Below are 16,670 nucleotides of genomic sequence, written 5' to 3'. Positions count from 1 at the left end.
TGGCTGGGGCCCCACAGCCTCTCAGAGGCCCAGGGGGAGGCTGAGGCCTCCATGCAGATGTCCAGCCAGGCGGGGACGTGGGTGCTGCTGCCTCCAGCTTCCCCAGCTCCACGTGTGGGGGGGGGGGCTTGGTGTTCGTGGGCCCACGTGAAAGAAACCGGGGGACACCACCCACCTGCACCGGGCCATGGGGCTCTACATGGCTGCAAACCAGGGAGGGCCTTTCCTACATTTGGGTGCTGGGGAGAAGTTGGGCACCACAGGGGTGCAGCCTTTCTGAGACTCCCCCCACAGGAGAGCTTTGTCAGCTGAGTGACAGAAAGAAGGCCTTTTACCCTATCTGGCACCAAACAGAATGACCTGCGGAGGCTAATGTGCCATTCCATTCAGCTTGTCTTTGAGCTCCTGGGAGACCAAATTGGAGGGTCACTTACTGGCTGTGCATCTTTGGGTACAAATCACGCATCTGTGGGCCTCATTTTCTCTTCTGCCAAATGGGTATAATGGTTCTTTTCTCATTTCCAACATAAACGTATCTAGGACACGTGCCTTGCGCCAGCCCTGGCAGGACGGGGCACAGAAATGTCCCAGACACGGTCGCTGCTCTCACAGACTCCGTGGGGAGGGAAGGGGAGACGGGGGACATTACAGTAGACAAAAAGGACGCACGGGCGGTGGCACAGCAAACAGGCCCTCAGCACTGGGAGCATGAGCATGGTGACTGCCCCGGCAGGGAAGGGCCACAGACATGAGGCGTGCAGGTGGGCAGGTGGTGGCTGGGCCTGAGGAGGAGGAGGAGGCCCTCCAGGTGGAGGGAGCAGCAAATGCAAAGGCAGAAAGGTGGGAAGGTCAGCCCATCCTGGCACTGAGCCTGTGCAGGGAAATAAGGGTGCTGGGGTGAGTGGGGACGCTGGCGAGGTTGGCAGGGCGGCTCATGAGGGGCCCTGTGTCCCAGGCCAAGGGCTCAGCCTTCATCTGAGGAACAATGGGAGGCAAGGCAAGTTTCTCAGCTGAGAACAAGGTGCTCAGTTGTGCTTTAGTGGGACCCCTGGCTGCTGCATGGAGAAGGGCTGGGGGGGGGGTGAGCCCAGAGGGAAACGCTTCCTTCTCTTGGCCCCCAGGACACCCCAAGACCCCCATCACTGCCCTGGCCTCCCAGGCCTAGCCACCTCTCCGGTGTCTGCGGTCTCCCGAGAGAAGCTCATCTGTTCTCAAGACTCGAAGCTCGGCCACATGCCACTCTCTCACAGAGCTTCGGCCTGGCCGATCCTCTGACCTCAGACCTGTCGGTTCGGTTTCCCACCGGTGGCCCCGCTTGAAGTCTAATTGGGCCTCAAACTTACGGTGCAGCTGGTGCAGAACTGCTGTTTCCCCCCCTCCACCACATCCCCCGGCAATGACTCTGCCCCCAGACAAGGCTCCCCATCCCCGTCCTCACATGGCCCTCGCCTGCAGCCTCCTGGGTTCCTTCCACCCCGCATCCACGCCCACGAGCAACCCGGCCGCCGCCCTCCACCAGGTGCCCCGACCCCTTGTCAGGGGACCTCAGCAGCCCCTCACTCGGCCCCGTCCATCTGCGCAATGCAGCCAGGCAGATACTTATAGAGTAAGTCAGATCGTTGACCTAGTATTGCTAAAACTCTACACAGGCTTCTCAGTTTCCTTGGAAATCAATCCACCCACCTGGCACCTTAGGTGGGACCCTAAGGCCCTACGAGCTGGCCCCTGCCCAACCCCAGCGTCACCTTCCCGGCCTCCCTGTACTGCCCTGCAGCCCAAGCCCACCCAGCCATCCTGACGTGGGAGCCGCAGCTGTGACCATCAGTCCACACGCCCTCCTGGGCCAGAGGAAGCACAGGCATCTCATCGCTCCTGAGCTTCTCCCAGGAAAGGGGCTCCTGGGGGCAGCAAATCCCACTTGATCTGAGAAAGGCAGTATTACCACAGGGTCAAAGTTGCTGTTGGTGATATGTTTACTCTTGTTCAGAGGCATCACTTACCCTATTACTAGATTAACATAGGAGTAGATTCTACCTAAATGTTCTAGAAAAAAATCTCAACCCTAGAATCAATAAACATTTAAAACACTAAACAATTTTTCAGCATTTGAAGGTCCCCCAGCCGCAGCACTGGGAGCCATACCATCTGGGGAAAGCACAGAGGGCTAAAGAGCCGGGAAAGAGCGCCAACAGCGAGGTGAACCGAAGGGGAGGCCGAAGCCCAGCGGCTCCGCCGGGCACACCTGCGCCCCGCCCCGCGCACACACGCAGCGGGCGGCTGAACGCACATGCGCGTCACTCAGCCCACGGCCATCTGCGTCCCGGGAGCCGAGCGCGCCGCGCACACGGTGTGTGTGTGCTCAGCACACGGGTCCCGGGAGGGACGCACGTCCGCTACGTGTGTGCCGTGTGTCTGACCGCGAGCGTGTCTTGTCAGTCGGGGCACCCACATACTGTCCGCGAAGGCCTTGCACGTGCGTGTGCAGTGCACAGAGCGGGGTGCGCACCAGCGGTCAGGGTAAGTCGGGAATAGTGGGTTCAGGCGCACAGGAGTCTACACGTCCAGGGAAGGTTCTGGGCAGAGAGCCCCCGACCCCCCAGCAGGGGCTTCCATCCCCCTGGCTGTGCCCAGCCCCTCTCCCCGTGGGCCCGGACCGACGGACGCAGTACTGACCAGGGACTGCAGGATGGCGTGGTTGGTGGCGTTCATGCACGAGTCCAGCGGGAAGGAACACTCCCCCTCACAGTAATAGGCCGAGTAGCCTTGGGGGGCAATGACCCAGTCCTGGGGGGGTAATGGGAGAAGGTGAGTCCCATCCAGACACCCCCTCCCCCAACCCCAGGCCAGTCAGCCCCCCAGGGTCCCTCCAGGCAGGTTCCCCAAGAGGCCGGGCACCGCCGGGAGACCCTCAGCAGGCAGGGCCAGGCACAGCTCTGTCCCCCTCACGGGCAGTCGGCAATGGGCCGCGTCCTCCCCACCTGCCCCCACTGCCCACGTCTCGTAGAGTCGCAGACCCAGCAGATGTGCACGCGCACTGCCCGCCCAGCCTCCGTTTCCCTGTTGCAGATGTGACGTGTTAGGGCTGAGGATTCAGACTATCCTGTTTTCATGGTTGTTACCAAAAAGCACCTTCTCACAGGAAAAGTAAGACATTCTCCCTTCAGAAAACACAGAAGAACCTAATGCATGAGAAAGTGAAAGTCACCCATAATTCTACCTCCTCCTGGAGCTACACTTAGAACCTCCGGGTGGGGCCTGTTATTTAAGAAGAAGGAGGAGAGTCAGAAATTACCAGCCAGCCGAGGTCCTGGAAGCTGACGTAGAGCTCGTGCCGCCGGCAAACGTGCCGCCCATCGGCACCGTGAACATCATCTGCAGGGACAGAAGCAGGTCTTTTCTGGGGTTCCTGCTCAGGCAGCTACCCCAGGGAGCTCCCAGGGCGGGGACACCCCACTGGGCACATGTGTTGAACAAATGAATGAAGTGAAACTAACGCATCTGGTGTCATAAAGCCCATCCTGCAGCTCTGCTGGTGCCATGACCCAGCTCGAGAAACGTCGATGGCTCCAGGTGGCTCCCGATAGCTACAGAGTAACCCTGCCCTCCCAGCCTCCCGACCTCCAGCCTGTGGCCCCCGATGCTCCAGTACACAGCCAGGGGACCGTGGGCCATCAGGTGGCTCCTCCCTTTCCGCAGAGACACCTCCTGACCTCACCCCACCTCTGCTGCTGCACCCATTCCACCGGATTGAGTGGCTCCACGGAGGCCAAAGGGCTGACTCCCCGTGGAGGAATGGAGGGCAGGAGGGCAGGGCAGGCCCACCCCTGATCCTGAGGGGCTCAGTCTGGTGGGGAGACCCTCACATAAACAACTGTGGATCCTCGGTCCCCAGGGGAGACCTGAGAGGCACCAGTGCCTCGAGGAAGGGGCACCTGATGCTGACAGAGCCTTCTGGAAAAAGCCCTGGTGAGCCAGGGGAGGGCCGAGAAGGCGCTTCTGGGTGGCAGGGACGGAGAGGGCAGTGGCTGGTCCTCAGGGCACTCGAGGCAAAGGAGGGTGTCAGGAAAGTGCTGGAGGGTGAGCACAGGCTTGAAGACGCCCCGGATGGTTCTGTCCCCCGGAGCTGTTCTCGGGCCCAGCCCCAGGCCCGCCCCGGACCTCACCAAAGATCCCTGGGAGTCTGTTCGCGTGCGGCAGCTCGTTGGTTTTCTTCGGCGGCCTCCTCTTCAGGGGCCTGGCTGCCCGAGGGGCTCGGACGGGACTGGGGCTCGCCCTGAAAAAAGTGACCAGGAAAGGCTGCTTGGAGCGCGGCGCCCGTCGCCCCAGCAGACCGGCCAGGCCAGGATCCACGCTGTGCCCTGGGACAGAGAGAGGAGAGAGGGCGGTCACTTGCGTGCACGGGCTGGGCACAGGGGACAGCGGGGACCCATCTGCCTGAGCCTGCGCGGGCCCCGGTGCACGGAGGTGGAGGGTCTCAGTCTCCTCATCTGGAGACCCGAGGGAGATGGTCCGAGGGAGACGGGGGGAGGGGGGCCTCGCCAACACAGGGTCGTCATTCGTGACAATTGTGAACACTGCCATCCTTGAAGCCCTTTACAGGTTCGAGCGACTTCCACTCGTGACCTCGTGCATCTCCACAGTAACCTGGACCACATGCTTCATGGAGAAACTTCGGAGCCACACAGCCAGGGACGCACAGAACCGTGGTTCCCACCCCAGTTGAGGGCTCCGAGGCCCGAGTTCTCCCACCCACCCCATACTTTCGGGGGACTCGATGGATCGTGCCCCAGCGGATGGGAGCAGCCGCCAGGATGTAGCAAGGGCTTGTTCTGCCCGCCATTGCCAAGAGCAGGGCCCTAAGTCTACCCCGATGCCCACAAACAGGACACCAGGGGCAGCGGGGCAGAGACATCCGGCCAAAGTCCCAGAGCTGGGGTTCAGCCCACGTCTAATTCCAGACCCCAAGTTCTTATTCACTTAAGACGTTAACTCCAGGTTTGTGGGTCAAAAAAGAGAGAAAAGGCCGTCAGCAGGGAAACATGGGGGCCTCTGGCTAGGAAGAGGAGCGCCCATGAAAATGGGATTTGACCCCGAAGCTGCTTAAAGATGAGGATGTCTTGCGAAACACACTCATGATCCCTGGAAATGTCGAGTCCACCAGTAAAACTAACTTCCTGTACCTCTTTGTATTTCTAAATGACCTCCTGATTTTTTAAAGATTTATTTATTTATTTGAGGGGAGGGGGGCAGAGGGTGATGGAGAGAGAATCTCAAGCAGACTCCACGTTGAGCGCAGAGATGACGCAGGGCTCGATCCCATGACCTTGAGATCACGACCTGGGCCGAAACCAAGAATGGGCCGTTCAAACAACTGAGCCACCCAGGCTCCCTGCCTCCTGATTTTTTAACTGTCAAAGTAATACAATAGCAACTACAACATTTGAGGAAAAAAAAAAAAAAAAAACATCACTCAGAAATCTCTCCACGCTCCAACACAGCATTTTCATTTTTCTGGAATATTTTCATGTCAATTGAAGTTTTACACAATGGTGACCAAAAGTGTCTGTATTTTTTCCAACTTTTTCACACAAACATGTTCACTGCCATTAAAATGTCTCCACTATGAGCATTTCAAACGTATAAAATTCCTTTGAGAAAACACCGCATAGTATTTAGATATTAGCTTCGCTTTAAACACATCGGTTATTTCCTGGCTTTCGCTGTAAAGACGAGAACGCCGCAGACCCCTTCATGTTCTCTTCCTGTGGAATTTTCTTAAACGACGGAGAGGATTAGTAACTCAATTTTATGTTTCGTAACACACAGAGCCAACTGGCCCCCTTCCGTGTCCATGTCCCCTCAGTGTGACCACCCTGACGTACGCACGCACACGTGTGTATAGAAACACATGGGTTTATCATACAGTATACAGATGCCCACATGTACAAATACCTATGTTTGCTCCATTAGCGGGTCTACTATGATTCACTGGGACACACCACAGGTCAAGGGCATTGCCCGCCCCACCCACAGTCCTGCTCAGCTGGTAAAGGTCAGCCCTTAAACAGCTGTGCTGTAGGCCCGTGTCCTTGGGCCAAGGTGACTGAACGACGAATCCAGAGACTAAACTCTGACCTATGACATCACCTGCCACACACAAATGCACTGGACCCATCGGAGGCTCCACTGGGCAACGATCCTGCTGGGACAGGAGGTCGTCAGCTGCAGGAGCAGACCCTGGAAGGAGCCCAGAGAGAAGCCACTCGGGAGAGTCTGGGTCATAGCAAGTCAGTCATGAGGAAGCAGCAGAACCATGAGGACCCTGAGCCACAAGACACATACAAGCCCTGTGGGCAGAGGGGCAAGGCCAGTGAGGCCACGAGGAGCACAGAGTGGATGGGAGCAGGAGGATGACTGTCGTCCACACAGCACTGGAGTGCAACTCCATGACCCTGGGCTGGGCAGCCCTCCACCCCTGCGGGTGCCGCTGCCCTGCCCCTGTTCCCCGGAGAGAACTGTCCACCGAGGAGCCAGGGAGGGCGATCTGTCGCCTGAGGCTGTGTTCACTGTTCGCTCTCCTTGTGCACCCGTCTGATCAAGGGTCTTCCTGGGGTCTCCCGGGGGCAGAGAGAAGGGGCTGCAGGGAAGGCCCGAGCGGTCTAGGGGGTGGGGCCCTAGGCTGCCCGGCTCTGGAAGGCTGCTTTCTAGAAAGGCAGAGGTGGGCATCTCTGGGGCCCAGGGTCCCTGGCTCTATACCTGACCCTGTGGGGTGCTGGCAGGCATGCTGTCCCCTTTGCACCTGATGGGGTATGTGCAGCCATGCCTTGAGAATGTGGGCCACGCTGTGGCCTTTCCCCTTTGCCCCGGATGGAACATGCTGCTTCTCTGGGCTAGGGGGGACCCATGAAACCTCCAGCCTCACCCCACTTCTCAGTCTGCTCCATCAGCGCCCAGAGGTCTTGGCAGCTCACCTGCCGCATCCTGTCCCAGGGCAGGTGGTCAAGGCCTAACACACCCCCACCCAGCTGGGCCAGGCCAAGATCACTCCCACCTCTCCCCCAGGCCTCCTCCTGCTCTGGGCGCCACCTGACTCTTCCCCACAGACCCGGCCCCACCTCAGCCTGCGGCCATGGGTGTGACCCTGGTGCCACGCTGAAGGACAATCAGGGTGCCTGGCTGAACCCTCGGAGAGTCCCAGCTGTGGACCAGTCTGCCTTTGTCCCTCTGGCTAGGTTACTGCATCCCGTGAGAAGGAGGAACTCAACCCTCCTCCTTCTTCCTACCATCTTAGACACCTCTCACTCTCTGCTCCTGGAAGCTCTGCCTGCCCCACACTGGGAACTGACACCAGGGCCAATCAGGGCCACTCCCCAGAAGCCCCAGAAGGTGCCCCGCTATCCATCCACTTGATGACCTTCCATTCCACCCCCAACCTGGTCATGGTCCCTGGCCACTTACCCCCAAACCCCAGGCTGCCCCCTCAGGGAGCGGTGTCTCCACCCCTCCGTTCCAGGATCTGGCCCTTCCTTCAGGGCGAGGCCCCAAGGAGGCCTCTTCTGAAAGGCCTTCCTTCACAGCTAGAATCTCCAGTTCCTGCCCACGTGCTCCTGATGGTTGTGTGCCCCTCAAGAGCTACACTGAGAACGTGCGTCGTGCTCCGTGTCAGGCTTTGTTTTTACCATCACACACACGCACACATTTGGACACGCACATGGATGCACGGGCACGTGTGCACGCATGTACACATAGGAACTCATTTTGTTCTTTTAAGGCTGTGAGACTGTGGGTTCAGGATGAAACACCTCACAGCCTCTCCTGTATTCTAAGAGAGTGGAGACAACAGGCCAGTCTAGGGCTCCACGACAGGCAGAAAGGGTCTGAGTGTCCTGGGGGGACACAGGAACCCATGTCTGAAGAGGAGAAAACCCATTAAGTACGTCTTGGTTTCTAGAACCCCTCCTACCACAAGCCGCCGCCTTTGACAGCACACAGGGTCCTGTTTATCTACAGAGGAACCTCTCTCCCCACCTGTCACTGCTTTACCAGAGCTCTGGCCCAGCTAGACAGCCTTGCTGCCCTTCCAGACACATCTGTTTAGCCATGAGAAGGAGGCCGTGCAGGGAGGAAGAGGGGAGGCTACAGAATTTAGCCCCAAGATGCAAGGCCCCAGAGGAAAAGCCAGAGGGGCCGCAGGAAGACAAGCTCAGGCAGGCAGCATTCCTCTGGTCACGGTGCATGTTTGGCTTGTATATTTTTCACGGTGCTGGCAAAGTGGAGCCTTGCGTGTACGGGGGTGGTCACGCCTTCCTCCCACATTTCGTGGCTCATTCACGAGGGAAGGCCCTTCCGTGAAAGCTGTCCTGTGGGCTCATCTGAGCTGCACAGAATTTCATGTAAACAGCACAGTGAGGAGGGTGTCTGCATGCCCGACGATGGTACCAGACCGATCTCAGGACACACAGAACACAGAAGATAAACGGCTACATTCTCCTTTGGTTTTTAATTAAAGCCATATCCCTCTTGAGAGAATAGTCTGTCTGGCGGTAGGAAAGCTGGTCAGGCGGCCAGCACCTCGGACAGACGTGATCACACCTCCTGTGGGTTCCAATGAAACCCACCCTCTGGGACCAGGGCTTCCTTCCCCGCTCAGGCTGCCACGGGCTGTGTGGGTCTGAGGGTCGGGTGATACGGCAAAGGGGGGCTGCCCGTGCTCTTTTTGACGTCGTCCTCCATCAGCAGAGTTCCATCCATGTCAGGCCTCACTTGTGCACGTCATCGAACCCGGCCTTCTCGGGGATGATTCGGTCTACACAGCACTTCCCGGTCAGTGGTATGGTGCATTTCTCCACAATTTTGGGGTCCTTGTCCTTGGTGCGGTGTTGCATGGTGACCACCACTCTGGTCTTGACGCTGGACACCAAATCCATGGCTCCCCCCGTGCCTTTCACTTTCTTTCCGGAATCATCCAGTTAGCCAGGTCACCGTACTGGGAAACCTCCATGGCTCCCATCATGATGAGGTGGAGGTGTCCCCCTCGAATTATGGCAGATGAGTCATCGCGGGAGAAAAAACAGCCCCCAGGGAAAACGGTGACCGTCTGCTTGTCCGCATTGATGAGATCTGCGTCCACCTCCTCTTTTAATGGAAACAGACCCAAGCCCAGGATCCCATTTTCACTATGAAGATAAACAGTTATATCGGGGCTGATGTAGTTGCTGGCCAGGAGAGGGGATCCTATGCCCAAATCGGTGTACATGCCATCCTCAAATTCAAGAGCTGCCCATGTGATGATCTGGGCCTTGAGGTCACCCACAGACTTGGCTTTTTCACCTTCCTCTGTCTGCACGGTTAGACACTCAATTCTTTTCTCATATCTTTCCCTCTGGATTACAGGGTTCACATCAATGTTAGGAATGTGGACGTCTTCGGGGGCAAACATCCCCACATCCACAATGTCTTCACCTCCACCACTGACGTTTCTGCCACTTTGCACATGGGCACGTTGAAATTCCTCGCACTTCTTCTGAAGATGATGTTTCCTGTGCGGTTGGCCTTCCACCCTTTCACCAAAGCAAAACGGGCCGAGATGGCCTGCTCCAGAAGATAGTGGTCCCCCTGAAACTCCTCACCTCTCGGGGCAGGCTCATGATGACCACGTGGGCGTCGGCCGCCGGTGCCTCCCTCCTGCGCCAGGGTCCTGTAGGCCGTGGGCGTGTAGAACGGCACCCCGGCGCCCCTGCACAGATGCGTTCGGCCAGGGTGCCCTGGGGCAGCAGCTCCAGCTCTAGCTCGCCCGACAGGTAGTGGTGCCCGCACAGCACGCTCCCCCCACGTGGGAGCCAATGATGTGGGGGATCTGCTTGGTCTCCAGTAAAAGGCCCAGCCCGAAGTCGTCCATCCCCACGTTGCTGCTGACCACGGTCAAGTCCTTGACGTGCGTCTCCAGCAGCACCTTTATCAGGTTCTCTGGAATCCCGCAGAGCCCAAAGCCGCCGACCATGATCTTGGCCCTGTCAGAGATATCTTTCACGGCCTCCATGGGATCCGCGTAGAATTTGGCACGGGCACGAGCGTTGGTGGCCAGGCCGTGCACACCGCCCTGGGCCTCGGCCAGCATGGGCCCCGAATGGCCAGCGGGGACGCAGCACCCAAGCACCATCGCCAGCCGCCGGAAGGCCGCCATCGTGCGCTCTGCCTCCGGGCACCGGACTCGGTGGGGACAGACTGCTGTAGCCACCGTGTCCAGAGCAGGGAGGGCATGTGGGGCCATGACGTGGGGACCAGGTGGCCCCCCACAGCCTGGCCTCTCCACACTCCGAGGGGCTCCAGAAGCGCCACACCTCCCGGCCCAGGGGACCCAAACCTTGTGACCAAATGGGGAAGGAGCAGTGCCCACAGAAGCCCCGTGGCGGCCTCACTGAGGGGAAGACCGACCCTGGGCGCAGGGGTTGGCGGGAAGGCCACCGTCTCCAGCCCCAAACCCCATGGGTGGGAAGGATAGATCCTCCGCAAAACCCCTTCTGTGCAGCCTTTTCCATATGGAAGGCCCCAGGGTTCTGGGCCGTCCCCTTCCTTCTCCATTGACACCTCCTGCCCGGGTGACCTGCTCAGATGTCAGCGCTTCCCACACCTGCGCCCCAGCACTCACCTGTCCGAGCTGACATTTCATCTGGATGTCAACCAGGGCTCTCAATAACATCGTGGCCAAAAAAGGACTCTTGGCTGGCTCTCTCAAGTCTGCCCCTCCTCTACTTTTACTCGAGCAGGAAAAAAAAAGATTCTATTAAAAATGGCCACTGGCTCAATCCACGTTTTCCATGATTCCTCCTCTACCCACTTTTCTCCATTTCTGCTGCTATCAACAAGCACCTCCCCACTCTCCCCTGCAGGCTGTGTGGCTCCCGGGCCTCTCTGACTTCGCTCTCGCGACTACTGTCCCTGCTGATGTCAGGGGGCACAGCCTTTGTTGGATACATATGCTAAGTTTTATTTTACAATAGTTGACATTTACAGAAAAACCGCAAGGACAGTACAGAGAGTTCCCAGACACCCAGGGCCAGTTTCCCCGGGAAATGTTAACACTGAAGTGAGCGCCGGGCACTTGTCACAACTAATGAACCAACACTGGTGCCTGATGATAAACTAAACAGATGTATTCGGATCTCACGGGTCTTCCCCAATGTCCTTTTCCTCCTCCAGGGTCCCATCCCGGATCCCACATTCCGTTGTTACAACTGCTTAGGCTCCTCTGGGCTGTTACAGTATCTCAGACTTTCTTTGTATTTGATGACCTGGACAGTTTTGAGAAGTCTTGTCAGGCATTCTGTAGCATGTCCTTCAATTTGGGTTTGTCTGATGTTTTCTCACGGTTAGATGGGGTTCTGGGTTTTGGGGGGAAGATGACGCGATGAAAGGTCCTTCCCACCCCATCATGTCCACGGTGACGCACCATGTACAGGACATTCGTATGAGCCTTGATCACCTGCTGAGGTCGTGCGGTCAGCTCTCTCCTCCGTGAACGTACCTCCCCCACCCTGTTTCCACTGTACTTTTGGGGAGCCCAAGTCACTACGTGTGGTCACACCAGGGGTGAGTGTTGCCCTCCTCGAGGGGGTGGCTCAGAGGGCTCTTTTCTAAAAACCTGACTCCGATCCTGACATCCTCCATTGCTGTGGAGTACAGGGAGCTACCCTCAACACTCTGACACCGGGCCCGGGTTCACCTCAGAGTGTGCCCTGCAGCTCTCAGTCTCCTCTCCCACCTCGCCCCGGCCCGCCCAGCTCCAGCCACGGCGGCCCCTTGCTGTAGCTCAGATCTACTCATCCTGTGCCCACCTTTGGGCTCTCCCTCCCCACTGCCTACGATAAAGGAGGCTCTCCCCCAGCTACCTGGGGAATGAATGAAGGTGTGAATCCTCATTCTACAGAGGAGGACACTGAGGCTTAGAAGGTAAGTATCCTGCCAAGGTCACTGGGTTAGTGTTGCCGAGCTGGGATTCAAACCCAGGCCTCCCTCTCTGATCTGAGTCTGAGGGTGTAACCATCTCCCCTCGGCCCTGCCCAGTACGGAAACGCCCCACATACACAGCTGCTCTTGGGGAGGGACAATGCGGACTCCCTCTTAGTGACTGAAATGTTGGTTCTGCAAAAGGAGAGGAGGGAGACCGCTGTGGTAGGGGGCCTCCCGCTGTGGGAACCTCGCCCTCTGCGCCCCGCTGAGCCCCCAAAGTAGGTAGGGGATTATCGCCCCAGCCCCTGGGCTGAGCGAGGCCAGGCCTCCAGGGCCAAATGAGGGGGCTGCCGCTGGCTCTGTGCCAGCAGCGTGGAGGAGCCCCCAGGAGAAGGCCTGCTGCGCAACCCTGAGCCTTACCGTCTTCAGTCTCCACATAGAGGCGGAGCCCCAGGTCCTTGTTCCGGCTCAACAACCAGCGGTCACTGGCCGTTGTCACATCCAGCACCAGCCAGCCCTCGTCCCCAGCTCGGAGCGTCTGAAGATCCAAAAAGAACAAGTCAGACTCCCTGTGGACACGAAAAAACAATTAACTGAGGGCCGGCACAGCTGCCTTTGTTTCCAGTGCCCGCCTGGGGGAGCACGCGTGGGGCACCTACCCCACCTGGCTCGGCCTGGGCGCCCCGCGTGCCTTCTCTCACTGTATCTACTGTACGAAGGTGTTACTGTGCCCAGTACAGATGTGGAAACTGAGGCTCGGGGGCTCAGTGACCCGCCCAAGGTCCCACAGCCAGGACAGCAGGGCAGGGAGTGAGGCAGAACCGATGCTGGGCCTCTCCCCACAGTGACACGAGGCCTCGGCCAAGTATCCTTCTGCCTCTGAGGGTGTGCTCCCCAGGGAGCTCCCCTTCTGTCCTCTGGGAAGTGTCCCCTCCCCGGCCAGGCTTCCTCGGGGGGTGGGGTGCAGGGCAGGCACCTGTTGGACTGCTCCCTGACCACCTGGAACATGCTGACGTGCAGGGTCCTGTTGAGCAGGTGGGCGCTGGCCAGCTTGTAAATCCGGAACTCGGCGGCCGTGACTGCCTCGCCCTCTGGGATCTGGGTCAGGTCGAAGCGGAACTCCTTCCAGTGGGGCTCCTGGTGGCCCAGGGTGCGGTCACGCTCCACTGCAAGACGGAGTGGGGCCGCCGGTCACTTACGCTCTGGGCAGAACCGGGCGGAGCTGGGGGCCAAGGCACCTGGGTGGGGACGGCTCCATCCTCTGCAAAGGGGCTTGCGCCCAGGCTCTGTCTCCTGCGTGCTGAGAGGGCGCGGCGGGGCCGTGTGCTGAGGTGTCCGGCACAGGGCCCGGCACACCATGGTTCCGGCAAGAGCAGCCTCCGCTTCTGGCCCCCAAGCCCCAAACCCAGCCTGCCCCACCCATCCCCTGCTGGCTCTGGGACCCAAGGATGAGGCAGAGGGCAGGTCCCTCCTCTGGGAAGACTGACATCAGACCCAAGGCAGAAACGGGCCACGGGGGCGGACAGGGACAGAACCGAGTACAGTCTGAGGCCAGGGCTGTCCAGAGTCTGCCGATGGGTCTGCTCAGGAGCCTGGGGGAGAGGAAGCGTTTGCAGCTGACACTGGGGCTGGGCCTCAAGGGGTGAGAGTGGATGTGCCCCCACGTCAAGGGAGGACACTGCAGAGGAAGGGCCAGCCTGAACAAAGGCCTAGGGCGGAGGGACAGACGGCACAGGCAGGGGAAACAACAGCCATAAAGACAGCAAAAGGTGAAAGGATGGCAGGTCCTGTTTGGGGACAAGGTGAAGGAGCAAGGAGGTCAGAGGGAGACTTGGAAAGGAATAAGAGGGAGCAAGGTAGCAGTGACAGCGCCTGGTGACACCTGGTCAGGTCCCGGGGAAGCTGGACGATCCCGTGATGGGGTGCGATCTGAGCAGGCTTCCCAGGGGAGGTGCCACCTGAACTGGCCTTGAAGGAGGGGACAGAGTCCTCTGGGGCGGGGGGGGGAGAAGGTGGCAGGGAAGACATTCTAGGCAGAGGGGACCTCGGAGGCACAGGTGTGCAGTGCGGGGGCGTCTGGCAGTGCTGTGGGCGACTGGCAGTGAGTCTGGCTGTGGTCTGACTCTGGAGGGCGGAATTCCGGCCCAGGAGCGCGGGCTGTGCCTCTGGCCAGTGGGGTTCAGGGTTCTGGGCAGCAGAGGCACGATGTGGTTTTGGGGGGGTGGAAGATAGGCGGAGGGGAAGGTGATGCACAGGCTGGAGGGGGAGCCGAGGCGGGCCGGTGGCCGGGCTGGTCTGTCTGGGCAGGAGGCTGGGGTGGCGGATCAATCCCACATTTCCCCCGCTGCCCGGAAACGCCCAGGACAGTATATTTAGTACCGTCTCACTTTAGCCTCCTGTCACTTTCAAACGCCGCAAATCTGTGTTTCCGGAAAGCAGGGGCAGGAGCCGCCCAGCACCTTCCCCAAAACCCAACACTGAGATTTTAATTACATGTCTGTGAGTCTTTTTAAAAACTCTCTCTGGCTACTGGGCTCAGTGACCACAAGTCACCAGGCTGGTGGCAGAGGCGGATGTGGGGAGTGCTTCCTGTCCTCGCAGTGGGGACCGGGTCCAGCGAGGGACAGGCCAACAGCTGGGCTGGGCGGGGCCGGTGGACACACACGCTGACAGGAGGAGGTGGGCTTTTCCTCCCCAGACCGCGCGGGAGAAATAGAACGTCCACGCGCCTACCAGGTGCTGGACACGCAGCGCATGCGCAGCCGGGAGCCAGGCTGCTTGGGAGGCGGTGTCGCCAGTGGGAGCCGTGTCCTCCCGCGCACGCGCAGGGATCGTGTGGAGCGGGGCTCTGTCCCCGCACCCGGGGACGCGTGCCATGAATACTGACACACACTCCCACTCCCACACGCACAGCTTTGGTGACAATTTCTGTGGATTCAGGGGCCGCACAGACCACCTCTGTTCCGTGGCCGTGTAAGAATCCCGGACGTGCAGGACGCCATAGGTCTAGGCTGGTGGCTGTGACAGGGTTTGGCCCAGAGCGTGAAGAAGGGTGTCTCAGAGCATCGAACACGGATCTGCTCCCAAGGCTGTGGGGCTGACGGGCCGGCAGTGGCGCCGCGGGCAATCTCTGTCTGCAGGCCTGCCGCTGATTTCCTGTCCGATCTGGGGGCCGAGGGAACAACCCACGAACCCGCCATCTCCACGGGAGGGCCACGCTCTGCGGCCTCCCTCCCTTGCTGACCTGGGTGGCCCACATGCGCGGGGTCAGGAGAGCCCTGTGCACCTGAACTGACCCCGGGTCCCAGCTTTCCCCCTGTGGGTTTGTGAACTCGATGAACCACCCAGTAGCTCAGCACAGGAAACTGCCCACCCTGCTGTTCCAGGCAAGCACTAGAAGGTGAGACACTGTTAGGAAAGTGATGCTTTTCATCAGAAATTAGTGATATTGTAAAGAAAGTAAAGAGTAAAGAGTAAAGAAAGCTCCTTTATCTGAGGTCAGTTTCGGGAGGATGGGAAGAGGTAACCTAAAGATTTGCCCTCTTTTCAGTGGTTGTTGCTCTGAGTTAGGAGAAAGATGTTCTAAAAGTTGATGTTCTGGGAAAGCATTTTCTGGCACCTCTATGTCCTCCTTGTTAACCAGGTGAAGGCCAAGCCTACTTTTGCCAAAGAGGCAGCTCAGGGCAGCACAGGGAGCTGTGGCAGTGGTCAGGCCAGACCCTGCACCAACCAGGTACGTACTTACCCCCGGCCTCATCTCCTCCGGGGAGTCAGGGTGCGGTCCAGCTTTCCTCACAGGGCCATGGAAGGGCTTTGTAAACAGCCAGGCAATGGACTGGGAGGAGTAGCCATTCAACATGAGTTCTGGAGGACCCTGACTTGCAATCTCCCTACATTGTGCCAAGATGTGATGCCCTCAGAAGGCCATGTCAGAAATTTCAAAGCCATGGGGAGATTTGGAATGATCTTTTTCTAAATAAATGTATTACTTTGCTCATTTAATTTTCATTAGTTTATCAAGTTCAATTTATAAACAAATATATTAAGTTCTTACTATATATGAGACTGTTCTGATGGAGTTTATGGTCTAATGAGGGAGACATAATATGAACACTACCACCAACAAAACAAGTAAGACAGGGGACGCTGTTTACACTGAGAGTGGAATATGGAGGGTTATGGGCTCAAAAGTAATAGGGGAGAGGGTACTTTATAGGGTGCTCAGTATGGCCTTTGAGAAATAAGTGAGAGCAAACAAGAACATTCTCCCACATCGCTGGTAGGAATGTGTTGGAAAGGAATTTGGCAATATCCTTTTGCAGTACCCTGGCAAAATTACATATGAATTTACTCTTTAACACAACAACCCCAAAGATACACTGGCAAAATATGAAGGGCCGCACACAAAGCATTCACTGGGCACAGGTAACAAGCTACACCGGGCTCAACAGGCACTTCTGTGTATTTTCTGTATGTGTATTTTCTACATAATTATAAAAGCTGCCAAAAACGATCAAACACTGAACCACCTTCTGTCTGGGGAAGAAGCAAACGAATTTACTTTCTGAATCACCATAATGTGGCTTCCGGAACAAGAAACAATCATGAATCACCAACGTGTGCTAATAGGACTCTCAGCCTTCTCCTCCAGTCCTATAAACCAACCTCCAGATCCCATGTTTGAGAAAGGCCTGCTGTGGGGAGGTGGTGGCCTCCACCTT

At 58.1% G+C, this 16,670-nt stretch overlaps 2 protein-coding genes across 4 annotated transcripts in view; both read right to left on the bottom strand.

Annotated features, from left to right (window-relative positions):
• The window catches only part of LOC118542526 (bone morphogenetic protein 8B), a 33,550-nt gene that overhangs the window by 4,425 nt on the left and 12,455 nt on the right, over positions 1–16,670 (bottom strand). The window contains exons 2-6 of one of the 3 annotated variants that reach the window (XR_013448233.1): positions 12,926–13,115; positions 12,370–12,518; positions 4,164–4,358; positions 3,293–3,372; positions 361–2,784 (exon numbers count right to left, since the gene is read on the bottom strand). Coding sequence is in view for 2 of the 3 variants with exons in the window: in XM_078073347.1 (XP_077929473.1) it covers positions 2,674–2,784; positions 3,293–3,372; positions 4,164–4,358; positions 12,370–12,518; positions 12,926–13,115 (725 nt within the window). In the remaining variant the exon portion in view is untranslated. The remainder of the gene's footprint in view (positions 1–360; positions 2,785–3,292; positions 3,373–4,163; positions 4,359–12,369; positions 12,519–12,925; positions 13,116–16,670) is intronic. The other 2 variants (XM_078073347.1, XM_078073348.1) reach the window with 2 other exon arrangements.
• Positions 8,546–10,183, bottom strand: OXCT2 (3-oxoacid CoA-transferase 2). Its single transcript, XM_036102799.2, is given in 5 exon segments — positions 8,546–8,956; positions 8,959–9,462; positions 9,465–9,737; positions 9,740–9,826; positions 9,829–10,183. Coding segments are annotated over 5 exon segments (1,416 nt in total). The 3' UTR covers positions 8,546–8,759.

This window comes from Halichoerus grypus, chromosome 5 (assembly GCF_964656455.1).
Source record: "Halichoerus grypus chromosome 5, mHalGry1.hap1.1, whole genome shotgun sequence".
Lineage (NCBI taxonomy): Eukaryota > Metazoa > Chordata > Mammalia > Carnivora > Phocidae > Halichoerus > Halichoerus grypus.
Note: the sequence above shows the minus strand (reverse complement) of the source record. Positions and strands in the feature narration are given on the sequence as shown.